This window comes from Stegostoma tigrinum, chromosome 2, assembly GCF_030684315.1.
Source record: "Stegostoma tigrinum isolate sSteTig4 chromosome 2, sSteTig4.hap1, whole genome shotgun sequence".
NCBI classification, from domain to species: domain Eukaryota; kingdom Metazoa; phylum Chordata; class Chondrichthyes; order Orectolobiformes; family Stegostomatidae; genus Stegostoma; species Stegostoma tigrinum.
The window spans coordinates 160,074,812-160,092,942 of NC_081355.1; the positions used below are offsets into that span (position 1 = coordinate 160,074,812).

At 50.4% G+C, this 18,131-nt stretch overlaps 1 protein-coding gene across 8 annotated transcripts in view; it reads right to left on the reverse strand.

Moving 5' to 3' along the window:
• Positions 1 to 2,776: 2,776 nt before the first annotated feature.
• ppp1r16a (protein phosphatase 1, regulatory subunit 16A) overlaps positions 2,777 to 18,131 on the reverse strand; it is an 86,596-nt gene continuing 71,241 nt past the window's right edge. For all 8 annotated transcript variants that reach the window (XM_059640782.1, XM_059640781.1, XM_059640798.1 and 5 more), the window contains exons 4-11: positions 17,621 to 17,766; positions 16,680 to 16,783; positions 15,636 to 15,760; positions 14,011 to 14,136; positions 11,877 to 11,952; positions 8,626 to 8,755; positions 6,284 to 6,455; positions 2,777 to 4,335 (exon numbers count right to left, since the gene is read on the reverse strand). In XM_059640782.1, the coding sequence (XP_059496765.1) occupies positions 3,889 to 4,335; positions 6,284 to 6,455; positions 8,626 to 8,755; positions 11,877 to 11,952; positions 14,011 to 14,136; positions 15,636 to 15,760; positions 16,680 to 16,783; positions 17,621 to 17,766 (1,326 nt within the window). In that variant the 3' untranslated portion in view covers positions 2,777 to 3,888. The remainder of the gene's footprint in view (positions 4,336 to 6,283; positions 6,456 to 8,625; positions 8,756 to 11,876; positions 11,953 to 14,010; positions 14,137 to 15,635; positions 15,761 to 16,679; positions 16,784 to 17,620; positions 17,767 to 18,131) is intronic.

Consider the following 18,131-nt stretch of genomic DNA (forward strand, 5'->3'; position numbering starts at 1 on the left):
TGAACCTCCTCTGCACCCTCTCCAAAGCATCCACATCCTTTTGGTAATGTGGCGACCAGAACTGTACACAGTACTCCAAATGTGGCCGAAACAAAGTCCTACACAACTGCAACATGATCTGCCAACTCTTGTACTCAATACCCCGTCCGATGAAGGAAAGCATGCCATATGCCTTCTTGACCACCTTACTGACCTGCATTGCCACATTCAGGGAACAATGGACCTGAACACCCAGATTTCTCTGTGCATCAATTTTCCCCAGGACTTTTCCATTTACTGTATAGTTCGCTCTTGAATTGGATCTTCCAAAATGCATCACCTCGTATTTTCCCCGATTGAACTCCATCTGCCATTTATCTGCCCAACTCTCCAGTCTATCTGTATTCTGCTGTAATCTCTGACAGTCCCCTTCACTATCTGCTACTTCACCAATCTTAGTGTCATCAGCAAACTTGCTGATCACACCACCTACACCTTCCTCCAGATCATTTACATATATCACAAACAACAGCGGTCCCAGCACAGATCCCTGTGGAACACCACTGGTCACAGGTCTCCAATTTGAGAAACTCCCTTCCACTACAACTGTGTGTCCTGTTGCCCAGCCAGTTTTTTATCCATCTAGCTAGCACACCCTGGACCCCATGCGACTTTACTTTCTCCATCAACCGACCATGGGGAACCTTATCAAATGCCTTACTGAAGTCCATGTATATGACATCTACAGCCTTTCCCTCATCGATCAACTTTGTCACATCCTCAAAGAGTTCTATTAAGTTGGTAAGACATGACCTTCCCTGCACAAAACCATGCTGCCTATCATTGATAAGCCCATTTTCTTCCAAATGTAAATAGATCCTATCCCTCAGTACCTTCTCCAGCAGCTTTCCCAAAACTGACATCAGGCTCACTGGCCTATAATTACCTGGATTATCATTGCTGCCCTTCTTAAACAAGGGGACAGCATTAGCAATTCTCCAGTCCTCCGGGACCTCACCCGTGTCTAAGGATGCTGTGAAGATATCTGTTAAGGCCTCAGGTATTTTCTCTCTCGCTTCCCTCAGTAACCTGGGATAGATCCCATCCAGACCTGGGGAGTTGTCCACCCTCATGCCTTTTAGAATACCTAACACTTGCCCCCTCCTTCTGCTGACTTAACCTAGAGTAATCAAACATCTATCCCTAACCTCAACATCCGTCATGTCCCTCTCCTCTGTGAACACCGACACAACGTACTCATTAAGAACCTCACTCATTTTCTCTGACTCCTCGCTAACTTCCCTCCTTTATCTGAGTGGGCCACTCCTTTCTCTAGCTCCTCATGTACGAATAAAAGGTTTTGGGATTTTCCATAACCCTGTTTGCTGAAGATATTACATGACACCTTTTAGCCCTCTTTAATTCCCTGTTTCAAATTGGTCCTACTTTCCTGATATTCTTACAAAGCTTCGTCTGTTTTCAGTCACCTAGACCTTATATGTGCTAGGGAGCATGGGTGTAAGGAGAGAGGGGAAATATTTAAAGGAAATGTGTGAGGAAAGATTTCTTTTATAAAGCTTTATAAAGCTCTAGTTAGGCCCCATTTAGAATACTGTGTCCAATTTTGGGCCCCACACCTCAGGAAGGACATTCTAGCCCTGGAGCGTGTCCAGCGGAGATTCATTCGGATGATCCCTGGAATGGTAGGTTTAGCGTATGATGAACGGCTAACGATCCTGGGATTGTACTCATTAGAGTTTAGAAGGTTGAGGGGAGATCTAATAGAAACTTACAAAATAATGTATGGCTTAGAAGGGGTGGATGCTAGGAAGTTGTTTCGGTTAGGCGGGGAGACTAGGACCCATGGGCACAGCCTTAAAATTAGAGGGGGTAAATTTAAAACTGAAATGAGACGACATTTCTTCAGCCAGAGAGTGGTGGGCTTGTGGAATTCATTGCCGCAGAGTGCAGTGGAGGCCGGGACGTTGGATGCCTTCAAGGCAGAGATCGACAAATTCTCGATCTCACAAGGAATCAAGGGCTACGGGGAGAGTGCAGGGAAGTGGAGGTGAAATGCCCATCAGCCATGATTTAAATGGCGGAGTGGACTTGATGGGCCGAATGGCCTTATGTCCATTCCTATGTCTTATGGTCTTATGGTTTTATGCAGAAGGTGTTATCTATCTGGAATGCAGTGCCAGGGGAGTTGACAGAAGTGGATTCAATGGTAATGTTTAAGAGGCATTTAGATGCATGAACAGGCAGAGAATAAAAGGATATGGACCACATGCGGGGAGATGGGAACAGTTTAGAATGGCAACGTGGCTGGTACAGAGACAGTGGGCTTCATCCTGTGCTGTACCATTCTATGTTCAAAGGAGTCACAAATAAATCCAGTTGGGTATTCAGGAGAAACCTCTTCACCCAGAGGGTGGGTTGAATATGTAACTTTGGGAGGGACTGAGATGGGTACTAACGATGCATACAAAGAGAAAGCTGGATAATGGAAAGGAATGTGTTAACAGGAGCACACCAATAGGCCGAATGGCCTGTCTCAGTGTATCTGACCAAGGAAATCAATAATATTCTGAAGACTTGGGCAAGGTAATTGTAGTAATATCGGAAGAAACGTTAGGAAACAGAATACTTACATCATCAGCAATAAGACCTGAGCACACTCACCTTTTTCAAACGTAAAATGCAGTTTTTCAAAATGCGAATGAATACTGTCTCCAGCAGCGGAACCCACCCTGAGCTCCCGCAACATAGACGCTTCACCAAGCCTGTCTGTATCGGAATATATTACATTTATTAACATTTCTTTCTTTGAAAATAATTAAGAAAAGTCATTTGTGCTTCTCAGGCATCAAGGATGGGGCCTGGAATACTCCATTGGGTACAGTTCCTCATCAAACACTTCCCGGACAGGGACTGCACAGGGTTAGATACAGAGTAAAGCTTCCTCTACATTGTCCCCCAAACACTCACAGAGACACGGACAGCAAGGGGTTAAGTACAGAGGAATGTTCTCTGTACATTATTCCATCTACTCCCAATGCAGATTCTTGAAAGTTTGGCCGGGGGGGGAAAATCGCCTGGAGACTGTACTCTACGTAACCAGGAGCCCCTTAAAAGTGCAACTGTTTAAGATTTTCTAGCCAGGCCACCTCCAGCCTCTCTGAGATTGTCTGTTTGATGAACCTGAAGCAAATTAAGCCTCAACACAAAGCTTTGCATCTGGATGGCTACCCAATGCAGAGCAGCTGGACACCCATCAGTAAAAGCACAGGTCCATCAAGGCTGCTAGTGAAATCTCTTTCCGGAATGTAGTGTGGAGGGAATGGGTAACTCCAGCTGGTCAGGAAACAATGCTGGATCAGTGAATCAGTGCCCTAGGCGTGCACACGCGCACACACACACATACACACTGACAGGGGTAGGCTGGTTACAGCAACAGCATGGTTAGGGCCGAGTGGACTGTGTTGCAGTGACAAGCAGATTAATGAAATTAATCCCCACGCTGCCAGCTGCCTCGAAAGCATTGCTCATGTAAACAGGTTAGAGACCTGCTTGCTTCACTAAATGCTCAGAGGCACTAACCCCTCTGATCCTGGGATGCTTTTGTTGATATTCCATATTGTTTCTGGCAGTCAAGAGCAGCTGGTGTTGAACAGGGAATGGGGATGGGGAGAGGGTTGGTGTGTTTTTGTAGAAATAAAGCCTCTTCTCCCCCCCCGCAATCCCCATCTGGCCCGAACAGTAAAGTATTTGTAGAGTAGAACAGTCCAGGCTAAAGCAGTTGTCGGAGCTCAGAGACCAAGCTCCCGAGGAATAGACATTCAGATCTTTGTCTCCCATCACAGACCGTCCTACGTGGGGCTCACCGTCCCACTGCAGACTCTCAAAGCCTCACATCATTTTACAGCATCGCCCAGACTTCTCACTTGGAGCCTCTTCCACAGGAGCCTTGAATTTGACGAGTGGAGGATCACCACTCGCAGCAGTGAAGTAGATTGAGTTCTGTTGAGGTGGGCTTGGGTTGGGAGGCTGAGACACAACACTGTTGGCTGACTCTCTAGCCAACTGCTCCTCGGGCACAAGCTGCTTCTGGAGCTTAGCAGCTGCCCGCTGTCTCTTCAGATCAGCCAGTGTGTGGTGAGCTTTCTCCTTGTTCAGGTCAGATGGCAGCTCCTCTCTGCTGACCAGCTGGGAGGATGAGCTCTGGTCCAGGTCCCTGGCGTCCTGCTCCAGAGTACTGGTTGGAATTGCACAGCCATTCCTCAGAGTCAGCTCACCACTGGCCCACCTCACCTCGCTCGGACCCTCATCACCGTTCAGCACTTGGGCAGCTGCACTCTGAAACAGAAAGTGGGCAGGAACTAAACCAGCAAAAACCAGGACAGCAACGTGGTGCCGTGGACATTTTAGAACATCATCTAGTCATTATCATCATCATGCTGCCACTCCAGTGACGGAGAAAACTGACTAAATCCTAAATTACTAAATACAAACTAGTAACTAAATTATGTTAAACCTGTGGGCTGCATGATACTGAGGCTTGGGCAGTCAGTGGCTGGTGTTGTTCAAAGGAAGACAGACTCATTTTTCACAATCTCACAATATCCTGAAAACTTCCCCAGCCATTGGTGCACTTCAAAAGGGTCATCAATGTAGGAAACTGGGCAGCTGGTTTATACATAGTAAAATCCCACAAACAGCAACCTTATAATGATCAAAAAACTTTTTAAAAAAATCAAACACTAATTCAGCCCCAACTGGAGAACTATGTTCAGCTCTGGTCACTCCTCTTTCAGAAGAATATGAGGATATCAGAGGGGATGTAGAGAAGATTCACAGGAATGGTTCCAGGCTGGGGCCTTTAGCAATGTGGATAAATGAGGGTTTCCTCCCATTGTCCAAAGATGTGCAGGTTAGGTGGAATGGCTATGCTAAATTGCCTGTAGTGTCTGGGGACGTATAGGACAGGTGGATTAAGGTTATAAGGAAGAATGTTTTTTAGACGGTTGGTGTAACTTGATGGGCCCACATAGTTGGGATTCTGGTGACTGGAGAGGACAGGGCTGTTTTACTTGGCAATCAGAAGGTTAAGAGGAGATTTGAGAAAGGTTTTCAGAATCAGAAGGGGTCAGGGCAGGAGAAACTGTTCCTGTTGACAGAATGGTGAAGAAGCAGAATGTACAGATTTAAAGTTTTGGTGAAAGAAACAACAATGAGAGTGGCTAGGGTTTGGAATACACTGCCTCAGAGTGTGATGGAAGCAGGTACAAACAAGAAAGGAAATTGGATTAGTACCTGACAAGGGCTTTCCAGAACAGACAGAGGGTATGGGAGCAATTGGGCTGCTTCTGCTGAAGCCACAAGGAAACATTTCAGGTTTTGAGCAGGAGGTAATGAGGAATGCAAGGAAATATTTACTAATGTATGTAATGAGCTAGAACTCACTGCCCGTGAGAGTGGGGGAAGTGGAGACAATTGCAAGGGATTTTGAGGGGGAGTTACAGAGTCTGTACTGCCAACTGAGACATGACCAATAATAAAACCAAAGTACATGAAGTCTTTCAATTGCTAGCGCCTAATACCCAGCGATGGGGAGCCCTGAGCCTGAATGCCCAGCGATGGGGAGCCCTGAGCCTGAATGCCCAGCGATGGGGAGCCCTGAGCCTGAATGCCCAGCGATGGGGAGCCCTGAGCCTGAATGCCCAGCGATGGGGAGCCCTGAGCCTGAATGCCCAGCGATGGGGAGCCCTGAGCCTGAATGCCCAGCGATGGGGAGCCCTGAGCCTGAATGCCCAGCGATGGGGAGCCCTGAGCCTGAATGCCCAGCGATGGGGAGCCCTGAGCCTGAATGCCCAGCGATGGGGAGCCCTGAGCCTGAATGCCCAGCGATGGGGAGCCCTGAGCCTGAATGCCCAGCGATGGGGAGCCCTGAGCCTGAATGCCCAGCGATGGGGAGCCCTGAGCCTGAATGCCCAGCGATGGGGAGCCCTGAGCCTGAATGCCCAGCGATGGGGAGCCCTGAGCCTGAATGCCCAGCGATGGGGAGCCCTGAGCCTGAATGCCCAGCGATGGGGAGCCCTGAGCCTGAATGCCCAGCGATGGGGAGCCCAGTCCCAGAGTACTGAACCCAATTAAGAATCTGTCCCAATGAGGTCTTCTCTTTCCCTTTCTGACCATTCCCTGTTGAGTGCCAGTGAAGCTTCTGGAGATGTTCTACCTGGAGTTTCCCATCAGGTACCTCCCTGGGTTTTGCAATCCTCCTAACAAAGTGTGGTGATGATCTTACCGATCCATACTGCTTTAGTTCAGAGTCCGTCTGTGCATCCTCGTCTTCTTCATCCTGCAGCTCGGGGTCACTCTCCTTGCTGCCCACCTGCTGCCAGGCAATGGCCTCCTCTTTGTGCTCCTTCAGGTACATATTGCTCCGCTCTGTGACACTGACTTTACGGCCAACCTTCCTGTTAGAGAGAGGGCGGGCACGGGAGAGCAAAGCAATGATTTCTGTACAATACTGAGTGGAGGTGCGGCGGGTGCCAAGTCAGAACCGGTTCAGGGAGCTATGGGCTGTGGTTAGTAACCACTGCTGAGTGCACAGAGAGTGTCCAAACCCCTGGCTGGCAGACCAGACACTGACTGAGATCCACATGACGGCAAGGGGCAGGAGGTGGGGGCACAGCAGGATATTGGGAGCCAAGAACAGGGGAGAGGGGAGGGTGGGGCACTGTGGGCCGTGGACAAGGGGGGAGACAGGCGATGGGGAGGACACACCGTGGGCGAGGGGCCAGGAGGGGGCTAGGTGAGGGGAGTGGTCCAGTGCTTGTACATGCAGGGATTTATAATTTTGATTGGAATCATGGATTTAGAGATTTCTAAAGCCCCGAGGTATCAGCCTCACTGTCCTGTGGACAAATACAACCAAACTGTGCTAATGAGCTCCCACTGGAAGGGGAGAGGGAACAATATTGTTTAATGGCTGGATAACTGAATCAGAAACCCAGTATCTGATCACATTAATAACAAGGTGATGGGACACAGTGACAAACAGAATGAGCTGCAGGATCCCAGCCCCCTGCCTGATCTGTCACATCCAGCAATCACAGGAACATCACTGTGGGGGAAAGGGGGAAATCTAAGGGAATTCCTCCCATAAATAACTCTTCCCCATCTCGGCAGGACAGACCCCTTGGATAATATCAGTGAAACGTGATTCCCACACCTGTTTGGAAGAACCCAGGATATTATTCAGCATCGGCTCCCCTCACTGGATCCCTGACGCTTTCTGATCCCCAAGTCAGTGCATAGCATTTCTATGACTGATACCCGCCCCTTCCTTCCTGTACTGACCCCTCAGATCCTTATTCATCTTTGGTGTCCACCACCAGATCCCCGACACTCACTCCCATTGGTTCACTAACCAGGTTTCCCCAATGGTCACACACTCTGCTCCCTGTACTGGATCTCCAGATGGTCACACACCGTCTGCTCCCTGTACCGGATCCCACCTGGGGTGGTCACTCACCCTCTGCTCCCTGTACCGGATCCCACCTGGGGTGGTCACTCACCCTCTGCTCCCTGTACCGGATCCCCTGGGGTGATCACTCACCCTCTGCTCCCTGTACCGGATCCCCTGGGGTGATCACTCACCCTCTGCTCCCTGTACCGGATCCCCTGGGGTGGTCACTCACCCTCTGCTCCCTGTACCGGATCCCCTGGGGTGATCACTCACCCTCTGCTCCCTGTACCGGATCCCCTGGGGTGGTCACTCACCCTCTGCTCCCTGTACCGGATCCCCTGGGGTGATCACTCACCCTCTGCTCCCTGTACCGGATCCCCTGGGGTGATCACTCACCCTCTGCTCCCTGTACCGGATCCCCTGGGGTGATCACTCACCCTCTGCTCCCTGTACCGGATCCCCTGGGGTGATCACTCACCCTCTGCTCCCTGTACCGGATCCCCTGGGGTGATCACTCACCCTCTGCTCCCTGTACCGGATCCCCTGGGGTGATCACTCACCCTCTGCTCCCTGTACCGGATCCCCTGGGGTGGTCACTCACCCTCTGCTCCCTGTACCGGATCCCCTGGGGTGATCACTCACCCTCTGCTCCCTGTACCGGATCCCCTGGGGTGGTCACTCACCCTCTGCTCCCTGTACCGGATCCCCTGGGGTGATCACTCACCCTCTGCTCCCTGTACCGGATCCCCTGGGGTGGTCACTCACCCTCTGCTCCCTGTACCGGATCCCCTGGGGTGATCACTCACCCTCTGCTCCCTGTACCGGATCCCCTGGGGTGATCACTCACCCTCTGCTCCCTGTACCGGATCCCCTGGGGTGATCACTCACCCTCTGCTCCCTGTACCGGATCCCCTGGGGTGGTCACTCACCCTCTGCTCCCTGTACCGGATCCCCTGGGGTGATCACTCACCCTCTGCTCCCTGTACCGGATCCCCTGGGGTGATCACTCACCCTCTGCTCCCTGTACCGGATCCCCTGGGGTGATCACTCACCCTCTGCTCCCTGTACTGGATCCCCTGGGGTGGTCACTCACCCTCTGCTCCCTGTACCGGATCCCCTGGGGTGATCACTCACCCTCTGCTCCCTGTACTGGATCCCCTGGGGTGATCACTCACCCTCTGCTCCCTGTACTGGATGTCCGTCGCTGTAAGGCAGTCTTGTGTTTGTTGTGTGATTTCATTATTGCATCGTGTTTGTGTTTCAGTTCCAGCATCTTATTACGGATCTCGTCGTCGCCACACACATCTGCAAATGCAAACACATCACTGAACAGTGCCGAGGCTGGCACACGGAGCTGGGGAATGGTCTAGGCTCACTGCATTAGACTATCATGGATGAGTGCTTATCAATGTCCACTTGACCAGCAATGCCCTCTAAACCACAACAACTAGCACAGGAGACACAAAGTGCTGGAAATGTTCAACAGGCCGGGCAGTTTGTGTTCCAGCCCAGTGACCTTTCATCAGAACTCTCTCTCTCTGTCACTGTCCTGATCAAGGGTCACAGATCTGAAACGTGAACGCGGTTTCTCTCTCCACACAGGCTGCCACATTTGCTGAGTTTCCCTGGCACATTCGCTTTTTACTCAAGTTTCCAGTATCTGCTTGTGGTACAAACAAATGGCTACCACTTTACAAGGGTCCAAAAGCACAAAACACAACTGCTGTGTTTGCCAATGCAACAGTTACAGCTCTTTTAGGTCAATGTTTTGCCTGAGTATTTATACTCCCCCTGTGGCTGTAGGCGTGCTGGCCGAGCCGGTCGGCGTGTTGGCTTACAGATGTTTGGTCACCCTGCTCGGTAACACCGTCAGTGCGCCCCTGGTGAAGTGTTGGTGTTCTGTCCTGCTTGTTATTTGTGTGCCTCGGTTTGCTGGTCTGTTGGTATCACGTCCGTTTCTGTTTCTCTCTGGCTTGTACACAGGGCCCACTTTGATCTGTTTGTTGATGGAGTTGCGGTCGGAATGCCAGGCCTCCAGGAATTCCCGACGTCTCTCTGTCTGGCCTGTGCCATTGTGGATGCGCTGTCCCTGTTGAATTGGTGTCCTTCTTTGACCGTGTGTAGCGAGACCAGTGAGAATTGGTCGTACCTCGTGGGGGCTGGTTGATGTTTATGTTTACTTGTTGTCACTTTTCTCCCAGTTTGGCCGGGGTAATGTTTCCCTCAGTCCTTGCCTGGTATTGTGTGTGTTACGTTAGTTTTATTGGCTGTGGGTATGGGATCCTTTACGTTCGTCAGTAGCTGTCACAGGGTCATTGTCGGTTTGTGGCCTACCCTGATGCCTTGGGTCTGAGTATATGCCCGATATGTCCCTGATGTGCGGTAGGGGCAATCGGTGTGTCTGGCCGTGTCATGTCTTCCTGTTGTGGTTTGTCGCGGAGGTAACGGTGGATTGTGCTTTTTGGGTATCCATTCCTTTTAAAAGCTCTGTATAAGTGCTCCTGCTCCGCTCGGCACAATTCCAGGTTGCAGCAGCATGCTGTGCCTCGTTTAAATAACGTCCTGATGCAGCTCTGTCTATGAGTGTTGGGCTGGTTGCTGGAGTAATTACGTATCTGGTCTGTATGTGTGGTCTTTCTGTATTTGCTCCCCTTTGTTCTAATGTTCTCCCGTTATCTCCAGAGAGGGCAGTCAGTCACTGTTCTCTTTGGTGAATTTTGTCCCAGGGAGGAGGTTGTTTTTGTGTCAGTGAGTTTCTGCTAGTTTTGTTTGTTTGATAATCACGAAGGTGTCAGCTACACAGTGGACCCAGAGTTTGGGCTGGACAGTGGGGAGTGCTGTCCGTTCTGATCTTTACATTACCGCTTCTGCTATCAGTCCTGATATCAGGGATCTCGGTGGTGTTCTGTTGATCTGTTTAAATATACGGCTGTTGAACAAGGTGAAGCGGGCTGGGAAACACAGATCCAGCAGTTTCATGGTGCTGTCCTTGTAGATGCTGTAGGTGTCATGGGGTTTCTGCCTTTCTGATTCGGCTGGCAGGGTGGCAGTTGTCTCTTCGGCTGGGCTGGTGCTTATGGATGTAAACAATGCTGATACCGCGAAGGATATCATGATCTCGTCCTGCTCTGTTCTAGTGTCCTTGACGGTGTTGAGGAATTCTTGGGAGGTGCGGATGGAGTGTGTTCTGTTGGCCACTGAGTATTTCCGTTTCTGTTGTAGCTCTTTGGCCAGTCTGTTTGTTGGCGTGTCTGGTAGTGAGGCAGTGGGTCTGAGGGGGACCCCTGGCTTGTGTATCCTGGGGAGTCCACAGAAGCGAGCAAACTGAGGCATATAAAGAACAAGTGGGACAGAATGTGGACAGAGCTTCACTAGAGGTACACTGACAATGTTACCGAGCGGGGGTGACAAAACCCGAGCTACACATTCTCAAACACTTCACATTCCCCCCTTAAGCCAGCTGCTAAATCCTGTAAGCAGTCTGATTCACATTAGTGAGACTGGCTTTGATTCCCTTGTGCTGGTTTAACTAGCTTCACCCCAGCTGCGAGGACTGAAGCAGCATAAGGCTGCGAGGGGCCGAGTATATTTAAAAATACACCTTTCATGTTGAACACTTCATTTTGTTCTATTTTTTCCAAACAGACTTTGCAGCCAAGGGCATGTTGGAATGCGTCCAAACAAACAGAAGCAGTTGGTTATTGATCCCTGTTCCTTCAGAATGGTAGCTGCCTACTCCTTATGCTTTTTAAATTCACTCCTGGGAGATGGGTATCGCTGGCTTGCCAGCATTTATTGCCTGTCCCTAGGTGCCCCCGAACTGAATGTCTTGATGGGCCATTGCCCAGAGGGTAGCTCAGAGTCAGCCACATTGCTGTGGGTCTGGAGTCACATGTAGGCCAGACCAGGTAAGGATGGCAGTTTCCTTCCCTAAAGGGCATTAGTGACCCAGATGGATTTCTGTGATAATTGGCAGCAATTTCATGGTCATGATTAAATTCTCAACTCCAGATTATTACTGAATTCAAATTCCATCATCTGCCATGGTGGGATTTGAACACTGGCCCCAAGAACATGAGCTGAGCTTCTGGATTAATAGTCTAGAGATAATACCATTAGGACATCACTTACCCTTAGTGTAGCATTAGCATCCGTGTATATTTCTAACTGTCACCATAAGCACAGGTTCGAGGCCTGTAACGTTCATCCATATAGACACAGAGCCGGTAATGAATTTGAGTGAGTGTCTGGGGGCACACATGCGAGTGCGTGCGAGGGAGCGTGTGTACGTGTGTGTGAGTGCGAGTGCGAGAGCACGCACATGTACGATTGCATGCCGAGATGCTGCATGGGGGGGGGGGGGGAGGTGTATGTAACCCCTCCCCTAGCTCAGTATACAAGGCAGGTGTGGAGAGGTGGCTCCTACCTATTGGAGTCTCGTCCAGGAAGGATCGGGCATTCAGACTGGCTCCATGAGCCAGCAACAGCTCCACCATATGAACCTGCAACAGTAACGGGAGTTCACAACTGAAACAGGAAATGGACACTATGCGTTCTATTCAGACCCAACACCCCGACCCAGGGCATTCAATACCCGCTCTCCTCCTCCTCCTCCTCCTCCTGACCCAGGACAGGCCCTTCAGCCTGACCAAGAGCAGCCCCTACACAAAGCTGTGTCCTTTGCCTGCACCCCCCACCACCACCAACCCCCACCACACTCCACACCACCCCACTCCACCCTCCACCCCTCCTGCCACATCCCATGTTCCCATATAACAAAATGTGAGGCTGGATGAACACAGCAGGCCAAGCAGCATCTCAGGAGCACAAAAGCTGACGTTTCGGGCCTAGACCCTTCGGGCCTAGACCCTTCATCAGAGAGAGGGATGGGGTGAGGGTGCTGGAATAAATAGGGAGAGAGGGGGAGGCGGACCGAAGATGGAGAGTAAAGAAGATAGGTGGAGAGAGTATAGGTGGGGAGGTAGGGAGGGGATAGGTCAGTCCAGGGAAGACGGACAGGTCAAGGAGGTGGGATGAGGTTAGTAGGTAGATGGGGTGCGGCTTGGGGTGGGAGGAAGGGATGGGTGAGAGGAAGAACAGGTTAGGGAGGCAGGTACAGGTTGGACTGGTTTTGGGATGCGGTGGGTGGAGGGGAAAAGCTGGGCTGGTTGTGTGGTGCAGTGGGGGGAGGGGACGAACTGGGCTGGTTTAGGGATGCAGTTGGGGAATGGGAGATTTTGAAACTGGTGAACTTCACGTTGATACCATTAGGCTGCAGGGTTCCCAGGCGGAATAGGAGTTGCTGTTCCTGCAACCTTCGGGTGGCATCATTGTGGCACTGCAGGAGGCCCATGATGGACATGTCATCTAAAGAATGGCAGGGGGAGTGGAAATGGTTTGTGACTGGGAGGCGCAGTTGTTTGTTGCGAACTGAGCGGAGGTGTTCTGCAAAGCGGTCTCCAAGCCTCCGCTTGGTTTCCCCAATGTAGAGGAAGCCACACCGGGTACAGTGGATGCAGTATACCACATTGGCAGATGTGCAGGTGAACATCTGCTTAATGTGGAATGTCATCTTGGGGCCTGGGATAGGGGTGAGGGAGGAGGTGTGGGGGCAAGTGTAGCATTTCCTGCGGTTGCAGGGGAAGGTGCCGGGTGTGGTGGGGTTGAAGGGCAGTGTGGAGCGACCAAGGGAGTCACGGAGAGAGTGGTCTCTCCGGAAAGCAGACAGGGGTGGGGATGGAAAAATGTCTTGGGTGGTGGGGTCGGATTGTAGATGGCGGAAGTGTCGGAGGATGATGCGTTGTATCCGGAGGTTGGTGGGGTGGTGTGTGAGAACGAGGGGGATCCTCTTTGGGTAGTTGTGGCGGGGGCGGGATGTGAGGGATGTGTTGCGGGAAATTCGGGAGACGCGGTCAAGGGCGTTCTCGATAACTGTGGGGGGAAAGTTGCGGTCCTTGAAGAACTTGGACATCTGGGATGTGCAGGAATGGAATATCTTATCGTGGGAGCAGATGCGGCGGAGGTGGAGGAATTGGGAATAGGGGATGGAATTTTTGCAGGAGGGTGGGTGGGAGGAGGTGTATTCTAGGTAGCTGTGGGAGTCGGTGGGCTTGAAATGGACATCAGTTACAAGCTGGTTGCCTGAGATGGAGACTGAGGGGTCCAGGAAGGTGAGGGATGTGCTGGAGATGGCCCAGGTGAACTGAAGGTTGGGGTGGAAGGTGTTGGTGAAGTGGATGAACTGTTTGAGCTCCCCTGGGGAGCAAGAGGCGGCGCCGATACAGTCATCAATGTACCGGAGGAAGAGGTGGGGTTTGGGGCCTGTGTAGGTGCGGAAGAGGGACTGTTCCACGTAACCTACAAAGAGGCAGGCATAGCTGGGGCCCATGCGGGTGCCCATGGCCACCCCCTTATTCTGTAGAAAGTGGGAGGAGTCAAAAGAGAAGTTATTGAGGGTGAGGACGAGTTCAGCTAGGCGGATGAGAGTGGTGCAGTTCCCATTATCTCTCCCATGTTCCCATGTTGGGCAGCTGTCAGTTGAGGGGGTGTTTTGCACTGACCTGTCCCCAACAGGCTGCAGCATGCAGTGGTTCCCAGCCATCAGCATCCTTTAAATTCACTTTGGCATTGTGAGCGAGTAGCAGGTCAGCAGCTTCTGTGTATCCATTCGCTGCAGCAATGTGGAGCTGAACAAGAGATAAACACAAACTGAAATACTGATGTCTCTCTAACACCTAGTGACATTCAAAGAGCAACAGAGAGCAGAGGCAACTAAGGAATGGTTCTAGCGCAAAGCGACTGGTCTGAAACAGTAACCCTATCTCCCAATCCACACATTGCGCCGGACCTGAGTATTTCCTGCAATTTACCAACATCCTGGGGGTGCCAGTGACCAGAGTCTGAAATGGACTCACCATTTACAAGGCACAAGTCAGGAGCGTGACAGCATACCCCCCACTTGCCAACAAGTCCACACCGACCCTTGGAGTATCCCACCCAGACCTATCCCCCTATAACCCACACACCCCTGAACACTATGGGCAATTTAGCATGGCCGATCCACCTGGCCTGCACATCTTTGGACTGTGGGAGGAAACCGGAGCACTGGGAGGAAACCCACGCAGACACAGGGAGAATGTGCAAACTCTGCACAGACAGTTACCTGAGGGTGGGATCCAACCCAGGTCCCTGACGTTGTGAGGCTGCAGTGCTAACCACTGAGCCCCGGCACCACCCCAATTTCATATTTTTTACCCTTTAGTATTTTTAAGGCAGAACTTGACAGATAGAAGTTGTTAACTGACAATGGGACCAAACACTATCAGATATAGATAGCGATGTGGGGTTGAAGCCACAGCCTAGATTGGCCAATACCTTACTGATCAGCAGTATAGGCATGAGGGGCTGAAGGGCCTACTCCTGCGCCTAATGTTTATGCTTCTTTAAACGAAGAACAATACAGCACAGGAACAGGCCCTTCTGCCCTCCGAGCCACTCTCCTCCGGCAGCACGTTCCAGGCACTCACCACCCTTTGTGTGAAAATGTTGCCTTACACATCTCTTGTAAACTCCAACACCAGCACCCCCCTCCCAGCACCTTGAGCCTGTACACCCCAGTTACTGATCCCTCCACCCTGGGAGAACGCCTCATACTTTCCACTCTATCCAAGCCATTCACAATCTTATAAACTTCTTTCAGGTCACCCCCTAAACCTCCAGTGAAAACAAACCCAGTCTATTCAACCTTTCTTTGTAGCTAAAACCCCCCAGACCAGGCAACATCCTGGTAAATCTTTTCTGTACCCTCTCCAAAGCATCTACATCCTTCTGGTAGTGTGGGGACTAGAACAGTACGCAATTTTCCAAATGTGGCCTAAATAAATCTCTTTCAACTCTTCATTGTAACTGTCTATCCTTGTCAATGCCTTTTTTAGTGAAAGTGAAAGATTTAAAAGGGACCTGAGGGGCAACTTTTTCATGCAGAGGGTGGTGTGTGTATGGAATGAGCTGCCAGAGAAAGTGGTGGAGGCTAGGGCATCTGGATGGGAATATGAAGAGGAAGGGTTTAGAAGGATATGGGTCAAATACTGGTAAATAAGACTAGATTAATTTAGGGTATCTGGTTGGTATGGACGATTTGGATTGGTGAGTCTGTTTCTGTGCTGTATGACTCGAAGATTCATACCAGGCAAGTGCCCACATCATTCTGGCTGTTCAGGTCGGTCTCATTCTCCAATAGCCGCTGTATGTCTTCAACCATCCACCTCTCGGTCGCCATTCTGCATTCATCAATTTTCTCCTGAGTGATATCTGAAAGGAATGAAAACATTTAATGGAATCACAAAGCTATCCTGGGACCATGCTGCAATACCCCGGGATCAGCAGTGATGTCAAGCTCTAACTCACTTGAATGGCAGTCAGACACTGGGCAATACACTATGGCACAGTGAGCCTCTGCTTTCAGATTCACACATGCAGGAGGCTCTGTACACCTCGAATACCCAAGAAGGGACAGTCTTGCATTGTGAGCCATTCAGAGACAGTTCACTTGGCTGATGAAGGTGCTGTCTTGTGAAAAGAGATTTAGTTCACACTCGCTGAGGTTGTTCTCGTAAAACAATTTGAGATCCTGAAGCAGATTGACAGGCCTGAGATGATGCTTCCTCTTACAGGGGAATGGAAAGCCAGCAGACAAACAGTTTAAACATCAAGATCTCCAATGTAACATGATGTGGAGGGGCTAGGTGGAGTGGGCAAGGCCAGAAGTCACACAAAACCAGGTTACAGCCCAACAGGTTGATTTACAATCACAAGCTTTCAAAGCGCTGCTCCTTCACCAAGTGACGTTCACTTTGTCTGAAGGAGGAGCAGCGCTCCAAAAGCTTGTGAGGAGCAATGAAGGTTGGATTAGTGAACACATTTAAGGTGGAGTTAGAAAGAGGGAGTTGAGGGTTATGGGGAGGTGTAGTTAAAGCATCAGCCATGGTGTTAATGAATAGTAAGGCAGGCTCGGGGGTTGAATGGCCTCTTCCTGCTCCTAATTCCTAGGGATTTTATGGCTTGGGTGAGAGGAAACAGACTGCCATGGTTCATGAAGATAAACTCTCAAGAGCAACAGATGGGCCAATGGTGCCAGGAGTGAATAAAAAACCCACGGGGGCTGTGTGACCTTCTCACAGCCAGGGCCAGCTTTCACAATCAGGAAGTGTAGACAGTCAAAGCCACGCACCTTGTTGGGCCATCGCACTCTCAATGTAGTCCAGAGTGACATCATCCTCACACAAGTCATAAGGCATGTTCCCATCAGCGTTGACAGCCATGAGATTAGCACCGCTGCGTAGGGAAAGGATCACAGTCAGAAACTAGACAGGGTCACAGAGGGAACTTTTCTGCACTTCACTGTGCAGTGAACAAGTAATACAGCAACTTTGCACTGATACTGAAAATGGTAGAGTGCATTCAGAACCTAACCATAAATCAGAGCGTTAACACAGCCGCTCCTGGGCTAGCAGCAGAGGGAAGGAAACCAGGATTATTAATCCTTACTCATGTCAACTACAGCAATATGTTGCGGGTGGGTCACTAAATCAGTAAACGAGAGACTAATGCTCTCAGATCTGGGCTCAAATCACATCACAGAAGCTGGTGGAATTTGAATTTAGTTAATTAACTTGGAATATAAACTAATAAACTACTGATGACATTGTTGACAGTTGTAAAAAACTTCATAGCAAAGGAAATCAGCCATCTTTACTCAGTCTGGACTGCAGATTTTGAGCAAAGTGGTTAATTTACCTGCCCTCTGAAATGGCTCAATGAGACACTTGACTCAAGGGCAGTTTATGAAAGGCAGTAAAATGCTGGCCTTGTCAGTGAGAATGCCAAATGTCAAATAAGGAGAGATGGCACTCCGCTGTGATGGTGAAACAATTCCTTACTCTTGTGTGATGCCAATGGCCTCCTGAGGAAAACAATGACTTGGTAAGGCACTGGGGTGAGAGGCAAGGCTCACAAAACCATGACAGCATCTACACAATCCAACATAATCAACCTGTAACCTGGCAAGGTGAGCTGTGGCACAGCCTTTCTCTCTCTGTTACCCACTCCCACCCCTTCTCAAACCTAGCCACCTTTCAGCTACAGGGACTCGCGAGTGAAACAGTACGTAACTGTTGGATGAGTTCTTGCACCAGATGTAGATGCCCACACGTCGCAGCTGCATGCAGTGGGGTCCACAGCTCACTGTCACATGCGTTCACGTCGGCTTTAGCCTCAAGCAGCAACTTAACAATTTCTTCATAGTCATCGATGCAGCACTGCAAAACAAGACAGGGAATGGAGTCAGGCACTAACTATTAAACCGAAGAATGGCCAGAGGGCAGCAATCTGAAGCCTGCTCCCTTAGCAGCATGTCTGCTCCATATCCTGACCCTGTGGGTACATTCGGAAAGAGAAACATTCCCCCGTCCCATTCTGTTCACTCGGCTCTCTCACATTCCAGAACAGGACAAAGCGAACAGTACCAAGGCACCCTGACATTCTCGCGGCTTCGACAGTAATGACTACGAATCAATAATGGCCACTACTTGTCCATCAAAAGGGTTTTTACATTCCGAGCCCAAATCTCTGAATGTTGAGACTGAGTGTCCCAGGAGAAGCAAAGGTGAGGATGTAGTTACAG